We start from the raw sequence: 14,449 nt of genomic DNA on the forward strand, positions 1-14,449 counted from the left end.
TGTTCGTTCGATCCCAGATTCCTCTGATTTGCTCACATTCTATCCACGATACTAAAACCTGCTCCCCCTGGTGGACATAAGTGAGGACTGTATATACAGACTGTGAAGCAGGACTTCCGTTCAATCCTCTTCCTGAGCTGATTGTCTTCTCCGAAAACAGCTGCTGTGATTTTTAGCAGAAATGTTCATAGACGAGTGAATGTTAAAATGTTTTATTCATGTTATATTTTATTCATCAACGACCTCCCTGCCTGTCCTAACTCTCCAGTCTAAGGGTAAAACAGCACAATCATTTTTTTTTAAAGTTCATTCAGTAAGCTGTCTTTTAACTCATTTGGACAAAAGTGACATCAACGCCAGACACTTGATTTGTGCTGTCGTAAAAGAAACGTTAAGTCTTCACAGTCGTGTCTGGGACATTATCTTGAACTCATCGGCCCTGACGCTTCCCTTCCGATGGCTGCGAGTTGCCTGCTCGACAGGCAGGGTGGGATTCTTGTACTCGTGATATTCCACAATGGGGTAAGTGACGGAGGTCAGCAGCAAAACGGCCAGCAGGATGTACAGTTTGTACTCCAGACACAAGAAGGTGCTGTAGGCGAAGGCGATAACGAAACCGAGGGACTCCCACATACGGTAGTTGGCAAATGCAGCTTCTTTATCTTTTGGGAAAAGGATGCCGTAAAGGGCTGCGGGACAGAAAGTAGACACAGTAGCAACAAATGAATTCAACAATGTGATTAAATACGACAATCTCGAAACATGTGGCGAAGCTAAAGTATCCTGAGGGTTGCTTGAGAGCAAAGTCAGCCAAATGCCTAAAGACTGGCTTTTAATATTCTTTACTATGACTATGCAAACACCGAACTAACCAAATGAAAGATTAAGCTCTCTTCTTTCATTAGAAAACAAAGTGTGTTCCTACCGGTGTGTGTTCTGCAGTTATTGGCCGTTGAACAGAGGCAATGAATGTTTGGGGTTTAGACTTCAATGTCTTTAGACGTCAATGGCACTCAACGAGTTAAAATAACTACGAATCATTCTCTGAGAACTGAGAATATATATATATTTATAATCAAAACTCATTGCTACCTACCCTATCCTTTGCAATATTTGCAATATTTAACAATAAAGCAGTAGATCATCCCACGAATGATTCCGATGAGGCACGGCGTCCTTTTCTTCTTTGAGGTCTCTTACCGTTGGTCTGCGTTTGCCAGACGGCGTCGGCCATACCCCACAGCGCAGGGAAAACAAAGAAGATGGGCAGCTGGTTGGGATCAGGCCTCCAGAGCAAGAGAGCGATGATGCAGGCGAAGTTCACCAGCGCACCTGAAAACGGGGCAGGTGTCATTCAGACAGAGCACATGCAATTTGACCGTGTTTTTCGGAGTCTCATAGTTGATACTGGGTGCAGATGAGAGATTTAAGTTCATTTGAATTGAATTGTACTAGAGTGTCATCCGGCATGAAGAGATTTTACCCAGAAGGAAGAGTGGGGCTCTCCCTGTGTACCGAGCGAGTCTCCCAAACAGAAAGGAGCAAAGAGAATTAGTGGCTCCAAAACACATCATCACATAGCCGACAAAATGGATCCCCAAAGCACACGTCACGTAGTTCTGCAGACAAGCACAGCATTGAGCATCAAAAGGAAATGAATGTTACAGTTAACATAGATGCAGATATACTTAAATCAATAAATGCATACGTATGATAAGAAAAAATTCAAGGCAATCAAAGCCATTGAACGCAGATTATAGTAGAGCCAGTACTGTTTTTCACATAAAGGCTGCGATCACACATATAATTAAAAAAAATGTAATTAAAAAATAATAAAACACTGGACAGCAGCTGAGTTATGAATGTCAGTTTACCAGAAAAATAAGTTGAAATATATAACTGCTTTTTTTTGTGTGTATTAGACTTTAAATGACATGTTTGTACAGTTTTGTGTGTCTCCTTCTGAAATAGAAAAGCCCACTCAAAATTACACATTTGAAATTCTAATAAACGTACCCCCCCCCCCCCCCCCAAGTCATTTTAGGGCCAAGAAGAGATGATCAAGTCAACATGCCAGTGCTGACGTCCCATTTTCTTGGTTTGTTGCCTGCTTTTTTTCTGCCTGCTCATTTGCACCCTGTCCCGATTGGAGGATGACGGTGGGATCGCGTGTGCGCAGCAGACTCAGAATAACGCTTCTTTCACCTTGGTGTACTCCCCAGCGAGGAAGCTCTGCTCGAAGCCGCTGTACATGGTGAGAGGAATGAGGGTCACCAGCCTCCAGTCCTTCAGCAGTCTGAACGTGGCCAGGAAGGTATGGAAGAAGGGCTCCTTCCTCCCCCGGAACTGGCTGGCCTGCTCGCCATCGATGTTATCCAGAAACACGGCGATGATGAGCATGGCCAGCACGCCGACACCTGTCCACACAACGCAATGTCAGACAGCTGCTGCCGCGGTTTGATTGGTGCCAATCGCATCCGTGGATCTGATCTATGGATGGACTCCATTGGATTTTGAAAATCTCTTGCATGCTGTACTATTGTGGTGATTCTTTGGCCCTCCATCAGGCCTGTTTAGAAGGCTTAGGTTCGAGGTGACGTATTTAAACACCGGAGTTACCGATGTAGCATCCGACCAGCGTCCACACGAGCTTCTGAGCAGGCCTGCTGGAGGTGCTGTTGCTGCTGACGTTCAGGCCGCAATCAGCCGCTCCGCAGGCCCGAAGCTGCTCCTCCGGGATGTCCGCTGCCAGGAGGGAGGTTGGGGGGGGGGGGAGAAAATCCCAAGTGTAAAGTCGTTTGATTTATTTTAATGTGTCATTTGGCGTAGTCGTCTTCCCGTACCTATACTGGTGTCCTGTCCGAAGATGAGGGACGACATGAGGTTCCCCCAGACGGCGGACGACTGGAAGATGAAGAAGAAGATGCCGAAGTATTGGTTGATGACGTCGGAGCCCTTTTTGCCGTCTTTGGCCGCCTGCGTATTCCCAGAGATGGTCAGGTAGGTGCATTTGGCCGACCAGAGCGGAGATCCACCCAAACCCAGGATCACAGAGGTGGGGATGAGGGTGTACCTGCGTGTGCGACAAAGGCATCAACGCGCAGGCTGAGCTCAACTTATTAACTTAAGAGATTGATAATTGATATTTATTGATGCTCTGTGCTCCCGTGGCGTGGGATGATGTCATTGATGGCTGATTGATTACCATCCGGGATGGAGGTTTCCGAAGGAGTAGGAGACGTAGCAGGCCATGCCAGCAACAATGGTCCATTTACAGCCCAGGTTTTTGATCATGATGGGGGGCAGGAACATGGAGGAGACGATGATGGAGGCGTAGATGACGCTCAGGGACGCCACGCCCATCCCTTCGGCTGCATTCAGGCTGCTCTGCTCAGACAGGGGCACGATCGGGGGGCAATGGGTAAGAACACATTCATCATCATCATCATCATCATAATAGTAATGGATTTGATACAAAATAAAGTGGTGAGGTGAGGTCGGAAGCCTTTTACATTCTCATCTAACAGAGATGGACTTCTGACTCGAATGAGTTGGACGCCATTGTAAAATAAAATTTTTAAATAATTTAATCTTTCCACATTAATAACAGTCAGAAAGGCTGAGTCATTTATTTTAGACCTGGAGACCAGGCCTCCCGTTTGTTTTGCTCCTTTGAGCCTGCACTTCCTTGTTTGTTTGTGGTGTGGGCGTGGCCACGCGTTGGCAGAACACCTTGAGACGCACCTGCCATTCATTCCGGCTCATTACTGCTTGCTATTTAGACCCCGCCCTGCTGACCCTCAGGTCGTGCATTCGTATCCTGTTGCCGGGGTGTATTCCGTGGGTTTTGATCTGCTGTCCTGTGACCGCTGGCTAGGTTTTTTTTTTTGTTTTGTTTGGGTGAGTTTAGGCTTCCGGTTTCTCTGAGTAGCGTCGGTCTCTCGTCTTTCTTGTGTTTTTGTTTGGCTGTATTTTTTTGTGTTGCGTATTCTGGGCTCTCAGCCAGTCCAAGCCTCAGTGACAGTGAATTTTAGTTTGATCTTGACGCCTGTCAGTCTCCGATTGCTGAAAATTTTGTTAGTAACTTTAATTTAATTGTATTTATTCTTTATCTGCATCCGTCCCTGCGTTCTGCGATCCACCAGCTTTCTTTTTAAGGGTTGTGATAAAAACAAAAACACAATTTAGTCTAATGCAATTTAAAGCGGTGAATAAAATTGAATGCTGTAAATGGCATGGGAAAATTAATCTTGGAGTTGCTCAACTTTATATGTCAATGACGTTGCCTTGCATTGAATTCTCTTCTTCCTGCTCCTATTTTCTTTTTTGCATGGCGTACACATTGTTGTTTTTTATTTTTGTGTTGTGTTTGGTATCACTGTTGATGCGTTAACATGACAGAAGAGAGAGAATGAAATGAAACTTAAACTTACTCCTGCATTTCATCCATGAACAGTAACTCCTCTCTCTATAATGAGTTTAAAAACTCTCCCACCTACCTGTAGACTCTGCAGGCCTCCAAAAGCCGTGAACAGAGACAGGAAGCCGATGGACACCACCAGCACGTTCTTGAAGTTACGGCTGATCATGGCTTTCTGAAGAAGCGGAGCTTCACGGGCGCTCTGTGGAAGATGGGTGTTATAGCTCCTGGAAATGATTGTGCCTTTGATGAGGTCAGACTGGCAATGCGTAGAACAAAGTCCAGCTGAGTCTCTCTCTCTCTCTCTTTATGTAGAAAATCCCTTATCGATATGCCTCTACTCAGCCTCTTTCCTGTTTGACAAAGTCCAGTTGTGAGGCACCTTGTCTCTCCCGTCTTCCCGTTCTCTGTCTTTGAATCGATGACTAATGTTTCTTTGTAGCGCTTTTTATTACTGTTCTTTAACACTAGAACTACCAAGGCAGTCATTTTGACTGCTTTCAAAATTTGCAACGTTCTAATTTGGTTTAAAAAAAAAAAAAAAATGTACCAATGGGATCCTGACTTTTCCAAAATGTGTGTATCTCATATCCGGCAACATGCAAGTAAGCAAAGCAAATTGGCATCACAATAGCAGAGTGTCTTCAGTTGGCTGGCCGCCCCCTCGCAGCATTTAGGAAAGTTCACAATAGTTAATAATTATCGATGTAAAGGTCTAATGACACAAACTGTAAGGTCTAATGTTAAGAAAGCAGGATACATTTGTTTTGTTTCTCGCAGATAATCGTTCCTGTTGGGATTGGCGTGCGCCACTGGAGATGTTGTGTCACTGAAATAAATAAAACACTCGATCATTATAGTTTTCATTTAGTGGCCTGATTGTTTTTTTTTTGTCTATTCCACCTATTCTTTCTTGGATCGTTGTAACAATAATCCAAATTATAATGTCCGAGCAGTAGAAATGGCTGCGATGGGCATTCTAATAGTTGCATAATTCTGGTAGACAGTGCTAAACTGACTGTTTGCAGACTTTCAGGAGCAGGTGTGTTCAGAGCAACGGTTTACTGCTTGCTATATTCTAATTTTATTTTACAGCGGCCAATTCCTTTACGACTAAATAGCTTTTTGTAATTTGAAAACAATGACAAGAAGATTGAGATCCTCTGATATCTCATCTCAGCTGGGTGTGTGAACTGAAACAAACAAAACAAAAGCATAAAAATAGCTGCGTTAACCGCTGGTCAGAACCGGATATGATGCATTCCAGGGTGAAATTTGAAAGAAATGTAGTAGGGCGTTCTTTACTTAAATATTAGACAGTTTCTTCACAAATATATGTACTGTGTATATAAATGTAAGAGAAAAGTGAATTAGAATGTGTAAATTGTCGTTTCTGTCTGTGCTTTTATTTTTGTAAGCTAATCAAATATCTTTGATAAGAGCCCTTGTAAAAAAGCAAGAGAAGTGATTCCAGGTTGTAAAGAGTAATAAAAGATGTGGTTTAATCATTTCTGGGCAACAAATCAAGATGTTATAAAAATGATAGCTGTTGTTTGTTGTAACATCTTGACTTTTGAACTATTTATATTGGGAGAAGGTGTAAAATAAATTCTCCTCTCAGGACTATTAACAAAATGCACCACAGACATTGTTTTGGTTCTCATCCGATCCACGGAGGTGCCCCGGAGTGGAAACTCCAGAAACTAATGCAGCAATTGACCTAAAACAATAAATACGGTTCCTATGTCTGACATTTGCAATGCGGCTCCACCATGTTAAGGTCTATATATGGCTGTCCTGTTTGTTTATCTTTCTGATATATGGATGTGTTTTCGATGGGTCGTCCTCTGATAAGAGTCCAGATGCCACACGGTTGATCAAAAGTCATCCTCTGTGTGTAACGTCAAGTACAAAGTAATGATGGCTTATTCAGTTTATCCATTAAATACCTATCGATTGACTGTAGAATCCCTCTCCTAATTATGAAAGGCCTGGCCTTTCAATAGCTTCATTTGTTAACCACTAAATTATCAATAGCAAAGCAGATTTCACACTCCGTGATGAATGAATTTCATTTATTAATTACTGTTTTAATCCGATCCTGTTACTTTTTAATCCTCTGATGAATGTGAAAGACAGGTGGAACATTTGGTGCAGTTCTCTAATTTGGTAACAGAATATTTGTCAAGAAATATCCTGCCATATGTTCCAGATCACCAGCCTGCTCACACACAATTAGTTATCTTGAAATTTGCCTGCCTCAAAAAGAGTTCAATTAAAATCACACACACATGCACTATCATCATCACTTTCAACTCACCAGGAGTGTTTCCTCGCATACTGTCTGATTCTCAGCTTCCATTTTAAAACTCCTCTGAAGAACCAGTCAAGAATTTAAGGACTTGCCGTTCTATTTCTTTCATCACAATGCGCTGCAGCAGTCACGCACTTTTTCCCCTCTCTGTCTGCGTGCTAATTGTTCACATTAACATGCGTACGCAGCACCCTCTTGCTATTTGCTGATTGCCTGCAACATCTAAACCACTACTTCCAGTTCTCTGTAAACAGGCCAGGGTGGAAAGCTTGTTTTATTTAGTTTACTTTGAACTGATCTCGGTCTTTCAGCTGATCTACCACAATGTGTCTACCAATACTGCTGTGTGTGTGTGTGTGTGTGTGCGGGTGTAAGTTTGTGTGTGTGTGTGAGAGAGAGAGAGATGGAGCATATTGTTGACCGCCTAAAAGCAGATGTGTCAGCTTTATGTATTGATTCGGTTCCATGAGTTTGTGTAAAATCCTATTTGTCTAAAAATGTCAGACCAAAATCAAATATTGATTTTGCATCTTGCATTTCACAAACTTCACCATGTAAATCTACTGCTCTAGTTGGATTTATCTAGTACTACAGTTTTTTCACATATAGTAATGTTTTCTTGTGTCATTTTAGATTTGATGTAAACTCAGACACATATAAATATTTAGTTCAATCATATAAGTGGATGAAATCTAATGTTTTTCAAATAAAATCCTACTTTGGGTGTAAGATTATTACATTTATTTAAATGTGTAATATTCAAATTGGGTTTTTTCAATAGTCTTATGGTTTTAACATAGCTGCAGAATGCAGATTTATTTTAATTATTTAATTTCACTTCTAAAATTCCATTGAGGAGATCTGTAAATCAGCTTTGTCTTTTTCACCTCATTTAAAGAGGTCAAATTTTCACTGGCAGCTGTTTATTTGACAACACACAAAAACATAATGAATTTATTATTTGATTTGTAGAAGTGTTTGGCATGTGGCAGGGAATAAAAATTATGAAATGATTAAAATAATAACATTTCTTTCTTTTCTTTATTTCCTCAATGCTTTTATTTTCTAAACTACTTGACGGATTATCGTGTTTGTTTGTTTATTTTTGTTTTAAGGTATGGGCTCTGTACTGTATTATACATTAATAAGTATTCTCTGTTGATATGGTGATTCTGATAAGCGCTCAAAACTTGACTCGTATTTTTCAAGACCTGTTCAGTTCAAGTATGATCCTGCAGGTGGCGCCCTTTCCCCTGTTTATCTTGAAGCGTCTCATGGCAAATGACGCGTTTCCTAAACTGGGAGGAACGTTTTCTATATGGAGAGGTTTTAACGGGAAATATACTATCTATTACTAAATCAAATCTCTGCAGGAAGACAAACAACTATCATATATTTTATTTATACACAAACACTGCAGATTATGACTTAAAGCATCACATTAACAGCTTCCCGATCTTTAAATCTGTTTCACTTCTACAATAAATAAGTTTGAGCAACATGACTTCCTCTTCGGGTATCTTTCCTAGGCAGAAAAGCCACTAAAACTAAGGGTGTGGGCATCCACATAACAATAGACTGGATTATAATAATAATAATAAACAGGATTCTACAGACTTTCCTTATAATCCCACAGACAAGGGTATCATGAATCATGTCATGGGTGGAGTACACACTTAAGAACACATCTGATTTTAATAAACTCACAAAAGATCCTTCTAAGTTAGAAATAAAAAAGAAATCCAGCCGACCAGACACACGAAAACACCGTCATTAGTCATGGTTGATTTAACGGTGGAGCCAGTGTGTGCATCATAGTCAGATGTTGTTTATAATATATTTAAAATGTATTTTTAATTTAGATGCTAATGATTTAAACATGCATACATCTGGTGTATTGCAAACATGAAGATTTTGTATGTTGCAAAAACATTAATTGCTGTGGTTATTATTCTGTCACATATAATGATGAATGTCATCATTATATTGTCATAAATTGCTACTTTCTAAAAGTTGTAACACAATACGATGATACAGTATTACAAAAAATATATATACTTGCTGTTGCAAAGAAGTGTTCATTTGATGAGACACTGGCAACAACACGCAGCCGTAAATATGCTACAGCTAATTATTGCCGTTTAGTGGGAGCTGTAGAAATTACAACATCTCCTTCCTTCCTGCAAAGCTTTAACCTTCCTGCTTTTCTGGTCTCGCGACACAAAACTGTCCTGCGAGATTTAAAGTTCATTCAAAGTTTCATCTACACACTTCATTGCACATTACAGTAATGACACAAAAACCGGATGAACTGAGGCAGCCAGGGAGCCAATCAGAAATAGCACTAGCTCATTCGGTTGTTTGCTATTTCACGCTGGAAGGGCTTCACTTCGTTTAACTCCACATCAGCAGGTTCATACTCTCAGATCAGTTCCACGTATAAAATGCAACGTTTTTTTTGGTCACATTATCTTTACGGAAGCTGGAATTTAGGGTTTGACCAGATTTACATAAAGAAGATGAAAGGAAACTCCTTCGTGTTTTAGTTTCAATAACACAAATGCAAAATGCTTATTCCATATGTCCATCATCCAGTTTTATAGCCACAGATGATCCGTTTGAGTTGTCCTGCTTAGATCACAGACGCCACACAAATGTTTACATATGAAGGATTTTACCCATTTCATGAATCCACGGTTTGTAAAAAAAAACCCGTCTATTTCCACCTCTTTATTCCAGAGACTGGGCTGTGGTTCCCTGTCCTTGGTAACATGTTGAGCCCCCCCCCCCCATGCTAAGGTTATCATGGCCGGTTCCATGCATCACAGCTCCGTGCCAGGTCAGTCTGGTCTTCTAGGTTTTAATTTGCCTGGCGAAGCCCATCGCCTTCTTGATTTGCAGCTCGTGGTTCAACAATCATAATCATCTCTGCCTTTCTCACTGACGGCTGTTTAGTTTTTGTTTTTTTCTCTGTATAATTCCAGAGTTATGAGTTAATCCAGAGTATTCCACAGAGCCTTCTCAGGCATCCACTATGGAATCATCTTTGGCTCCCCCCCTGCCGACATTCAGAGCCTGTACATACTTGACATTTTTATTACCAACACAAACCTTTGTTTTAAAGCTGTTGCTTGGATTTGCAGATGTTGCAGATTTAGTTCCCCATCTTCCCCTGATGTTCTCTGTTTTTTTTTTATGTTTCTGCTGCTTCCAGGTTGTTGTTTTTTAGCAATAAGACAAATAGCATAATAAAAGCAGCATAACATAACATGATGTCACAGTTCTCATGCAACCCTCCATAATGACAGCAAAAAGAACGCACCGTCTACGCTAAACCCTTAATGAGGTTGCTTCCATGTGAGCGGTTGCCATGGAGATGAAGGTCTTGAATGTTATTTTTGCCTGTACATTGAAGAGAGGAAGTGAAGATTCGTTCCAATCATTGCCACTGCCAGTGATTTAATGTTGCCTTTTGATCAGATTAATACACACACACACACACACACATGTGAATGCATACCAAATCTAGAAATTTCAAAAGTTAAAACTAACTTAATTAAAAACTGAATCCACACCATAGCTTTTCACCGCCTGCGTCTCAGGCTAGCTTCTGCAGCGAGCTTCACTTTTAGTTGAGGTGTCAGCCTCTGCCAGCCCACAGAGGGTATTTCAGCAGTTAGCCGTCATTAGCGGTTTCGGTGTTTTTGTGCAGGATGACCAGCAATGAGCTCATCCTCCGCGGCTGTGGTTTGGCTCACCGCCCATGCTGTCCTTGCTAACACACAGACGCCTTATTAAAGAGCTTGATTTGTGTTCAGATAAGAGGATGATGTCAAGGATATGGACATGATGCCTCAGCTTGGACAGACACATCTTCTATTCTGTGTGTTTTTGAATGCATTTGATTGTTCTTTTCATTAACTGGCCTAATCTAAGATAAGACCTAGAACCCTGTAATAAAGTAGCCCATTGTGGGATAGTGGCCATCTGCAAAGCTTTTAAAAAATATCTATTTTGTTCACTCAATCAAAAGTGTTCACTAACCAGAATGTTCCTTTGTAATACTATTTGTTGTTCTTCAGGAAAATACATTAAAACAAATTCCTGGAATACCTCCTCTTGCACCAAAAGGCTGTTTTAGATTGATTAAATTTTCATCCCTGGGAGCATTCATGTGTGTGTGTGTGTGTGTGTGTGTGTGTGTGTTTTCTGCACCAGGCTGTATATTGCCAACAGCCAGTGTTTAACACGCAGTCTGTGCCTCAGCATTCAGTGTGATTTCATGTGTGTCCATGTCTGTGTGTGCGTAATCTATTGTTATGTGTTTGCTGACATGGTGCCTCATCCACAAGGTTGCTACTGTTGCTTTTCAAGCAGCACAATGAACAGGCAATGCAGAGATGCTGAACCCACCATGCCTTTATTTAGATAAATCACACACACACACACACACACACAGAAAGGAAGATGGAGAAATGTGTGCTGCATCTGCAGTAAAGTAAATTATGTTCTTGTTCTTCAGCCATGGCAAAAAAACACGAGTCATACTTCTTGATAACAGGTAAACATGATGATAAACATCATTTGCTAACAGGTGATAACATATTTTATTTCCTCTTTAAAATCCTCTTTAGAAATTATTCCATTGCCAAATGCAGCCGATGTGCATATGTGCTAGTCTATGTATTGTGGGATACAAAGCATTAAATTAATTTAGCTTCCAGCAAGGTGAACATTGATTGATATTGTATAATGTACACAATTAGAACAGAAAAATAATAACAGAAAATTCTCATTCAATTGTTCAAATAATGATGTTTTGAAATACATTTGACATTAATAATAAGATATTTGATTGCCAGAGTAAATCTCAACGCAAACGTAAAGTAGCACAAGTCTGGGATTTCCCAGGAATAAACACAATCGTCGCATTTTCTGCTGTTCCCGGTGTGACCTTTGATTATTAATCGTTTGCCACAGGAACATAATGGGAGCTCATTGAACACGCAGTACAAACAGCCTCATATCGCAGTTTCTGTCATAGTATCATGGAATAGAAACTGTGGCTGTTATCGAGGTTTAAGTCAAGAGCATATCCCTTCATGCTTGGTGCTGAATGGGAGGTGGAAATGAGAGAGAGAGAGAGAGAGGGGGGGGCTCCTTCAGGAAAAAGTACCATGAATTATTCAACTCTCCCTTTGTCCGCTCTCCATTTATCTCTCAATCCTCTCTTTTTTTACTCTCTTTCCTGAGATGCTACAGACTCTGACAGCTTTATTGTAGCTGCTGGGAGCTACTCAGTGTGTGTGTGTGTGTGTGTGTGTGTGTGTGTTCCTCTGAAGCTCAAGGTATTTGTGAACGTGTGTTAGTTGTGTTAAGTGCTGCATAATCGTGCAATGCTGCCTTGTGTCCACAGCACTTTAAATTACCTGGTAATGAGACAGACAAATTATGCTTCTTTCTGCCTGTCTGCAGTAGAGGACTGTGGGAAACGTAGGCTGCTCAAGTGTTGCCTTTATTGCAGGGATGGCAAGGGACCAGGAGTATAATTGGATTTCTGAAGGCAGAGGTTAACTGTGATTTTGGTTACGAGAGCAGAGACGTTGGAAATATCTGTTGTTTCTTGTTTATAATGCATCCAGATGAATTGTGGGTGTAAAAGGGGAAAGAATCTCTTGGAAAATAGACTTTTACAAAAAAAAAACAACAACACAAAAGACTGTTTATCTTTCACTGGTTGAACCAGTAGACGTCAAAGTTGTCCAAGCACCTTGTCTCCATTTGTAACTTTTTTTTTTTTTTTAAATCAACACTACAGAGTTTATTTATCAGCCTGTCAGCTGATTGTGCTGCGGCTCTCAGTCACACAGTGACACGGTCTGGCAGAATGCGAGCAGACGGGTGCAGCAGCAGTTTGTATCGGACGGCCTTGTTGGTAGCTTAGCTATTTGGAACCGGTCTGACTGGCGCTGCTGCTCCCGGCCTTCTCTGATATCTCACATCTGATACACAAAACGCAAAATGTTTGAAGCAGCCAGCTGAGGCTGCAGTTGTGCAACCCGCATGTTGTCCAAGCGTTTCCTCCGAAACGTGACACGCATATTATTAATGGCACAAAAATGACAGGCAGCCAGTCAAGGGTTAGTAATCTGGTTCAACTATTTGTACTATGTTGCTAGGGAAGGACAGGAAAAGCACAAAGTGGCCGTCGGGGTTTTTAAAGTTTCAAGATAAACAGAACCGCTTTAATATACCAAACACGGATAATTAAAAACCCCGAAGAAGTGAAGCAGTTAAACGATGAGGAGGATGAGAAAGCCTCATCTCCTCATATGGTATAGCAGCAGGTGCTCTGCGTCTTCACCTCTGACATCACAGCTGCTCATCTGACAGGGTGCCAGCGATGTTCTGGAGAGTTCTGATCACCTGCCGCAGGGTTCTCCTCCTGAATCCTCACACAATGGCCTGTAGAGACAATAGTACCACCGGGTCATTGATGTGACTGACAGCCAGTCCACGTATAGTGTGAATCTCTCGGGGACAATGAAGGCCTCTTCCTCTCTCTCTGTGTGGACTGGTTCTATTGACTCTTTCTGGTTCTGCTAATCTGCGTGTGACAAAAGCTGACACAATAGCAGTTATTTCGCTGGCACAATATTTTAAACTATAAGGGAGCGCTGGTCTTGCAAACATCTTGACTTGTTGTTGTTGTTGTTATTTAGAAATGAATCTGTTCATTCCATAGTCTGCATATTAGTGTTAAATATTTGAGGAGTCATCTCTGAAGGCTCTCTAGAAATGCTCGATAAATGCACGGCTCAGAGACTCTGTTCTTCTCTTCTGAGCAACAAAGTTGTTAAAGTCGTTGCCTGAGCCGGAGGATGTGTCCGCGTGTTTGTGTTGCATTCAAGCTGCAGTCACATGACCCTTAGACGGAGGTCTTTGAGTGATGTGGCCTGTGCAATCGCTGGTCCACCCTTACTCAGCATCCTGTAAAGAGGAACGCGTCCAAGGTTTATGTAGAAACACTATTTTTGACCTCAATCTGACTGGACAAGAGCCCTCCACCTACACAGCACTCGGGCACTGAGCCAGAGATGGGAGGTGGGGTTGCGGTTCAAAAGGGGACATTCCACATTGGTGCCGGGAAGGGGTTGATGCAGTTCTGGAGAAAAAAGCCAGAGAGCCGGCCGTAAAGCCACGTCGTCTGTGCATCTGTCTGCTGGAAGGAGGGAGGCTCGTGTTTGGATTTGGTTTTGCTTGGATGCGTGGGAGTCCGAAACGATGAGATGAGTCCTCCACAGTGAGAATGCGTTTTTTTAATCCCCCCCCCCCCCAGCTCGCTGGGTTGACTCTTTGAATCTGACATCTGTCTATTTGTTGGATGTATACATTTGTATTTTCTGAATGAAGTTTGTAATATTGTGTTTTTCCTTTATTTGTGTTCCTCATATTTTTGAACTTGGTTAAGATTAGAAATACTCATCCGGACACAATGTGAAATTCAAAAAAAAAAATATCACTGAGATATGACACATTTCTCAGAGATTCATTTTAACCTTCTTTTTGGGCACTTTTTGTCCTGACATACAGTTTCCTAGCCTCTGAAAACAAAAGTCCCTTTTTGTTGGAACTAGCAATAAAAACCACGACGTTATGATGATTTGGTCCCTTTAGAACGTTCAGAGATACCTTTGGGCTTCAGATCAATTTAT

General features: G+C 41.4%; 1 protein-coding gene across 1 annotated transcript; it reads right to left on the reverse strand.

Annotated features, from left to right (window-relative positions):
• Nucleotides 1–399: 399 nt before the first annotated feature.
• unc93a (unc-93 homolog A) lies at nucleotides 400–4,589 on the reverse strand. Its single transcript, XM_068753972.1, has 8 exons — nucleotides 4,500–4,589; nucleotides 3,206–3,387; nucleotides 2,844–3,073; nucleotides 2,620–2,745; nucleotides 2,206–2,417; nucleotides 1,484–1,619; nucleotides 1,201–1,332; nucleotides 400–689 (listed from the first exon to the last, which is right to left on the reverse strand). Exons 1-8 carry the CDS (start codon nucleotides 4,587–4,589, stop codon nucleotides 400–402), a joined length of 1,398 nt encoding a protein of 465 aa, XP_068610073.1.
• Nucleotides 4,590–14,449: the final 9,860 nt, after the last annotated feature.

Source organism: Brachionichthys hirsutus, chromosome 20, assembly GCF_040956055.1.
Source record: "Brachionichthys hirsutus isolate HB-005 chromosome 20, CSIRO-AGI_Bhir_v1, whole genome shotgun sequence".
In the NCBI taxonomy this organism is placed as follows: domain Eukaryota; kingdom Metazoa; phylum Chordata; class Actinopteri; order Lophiiformes; family Brachionichthyidae; genus Brachionichthys; species Brachionichthys hirsutus.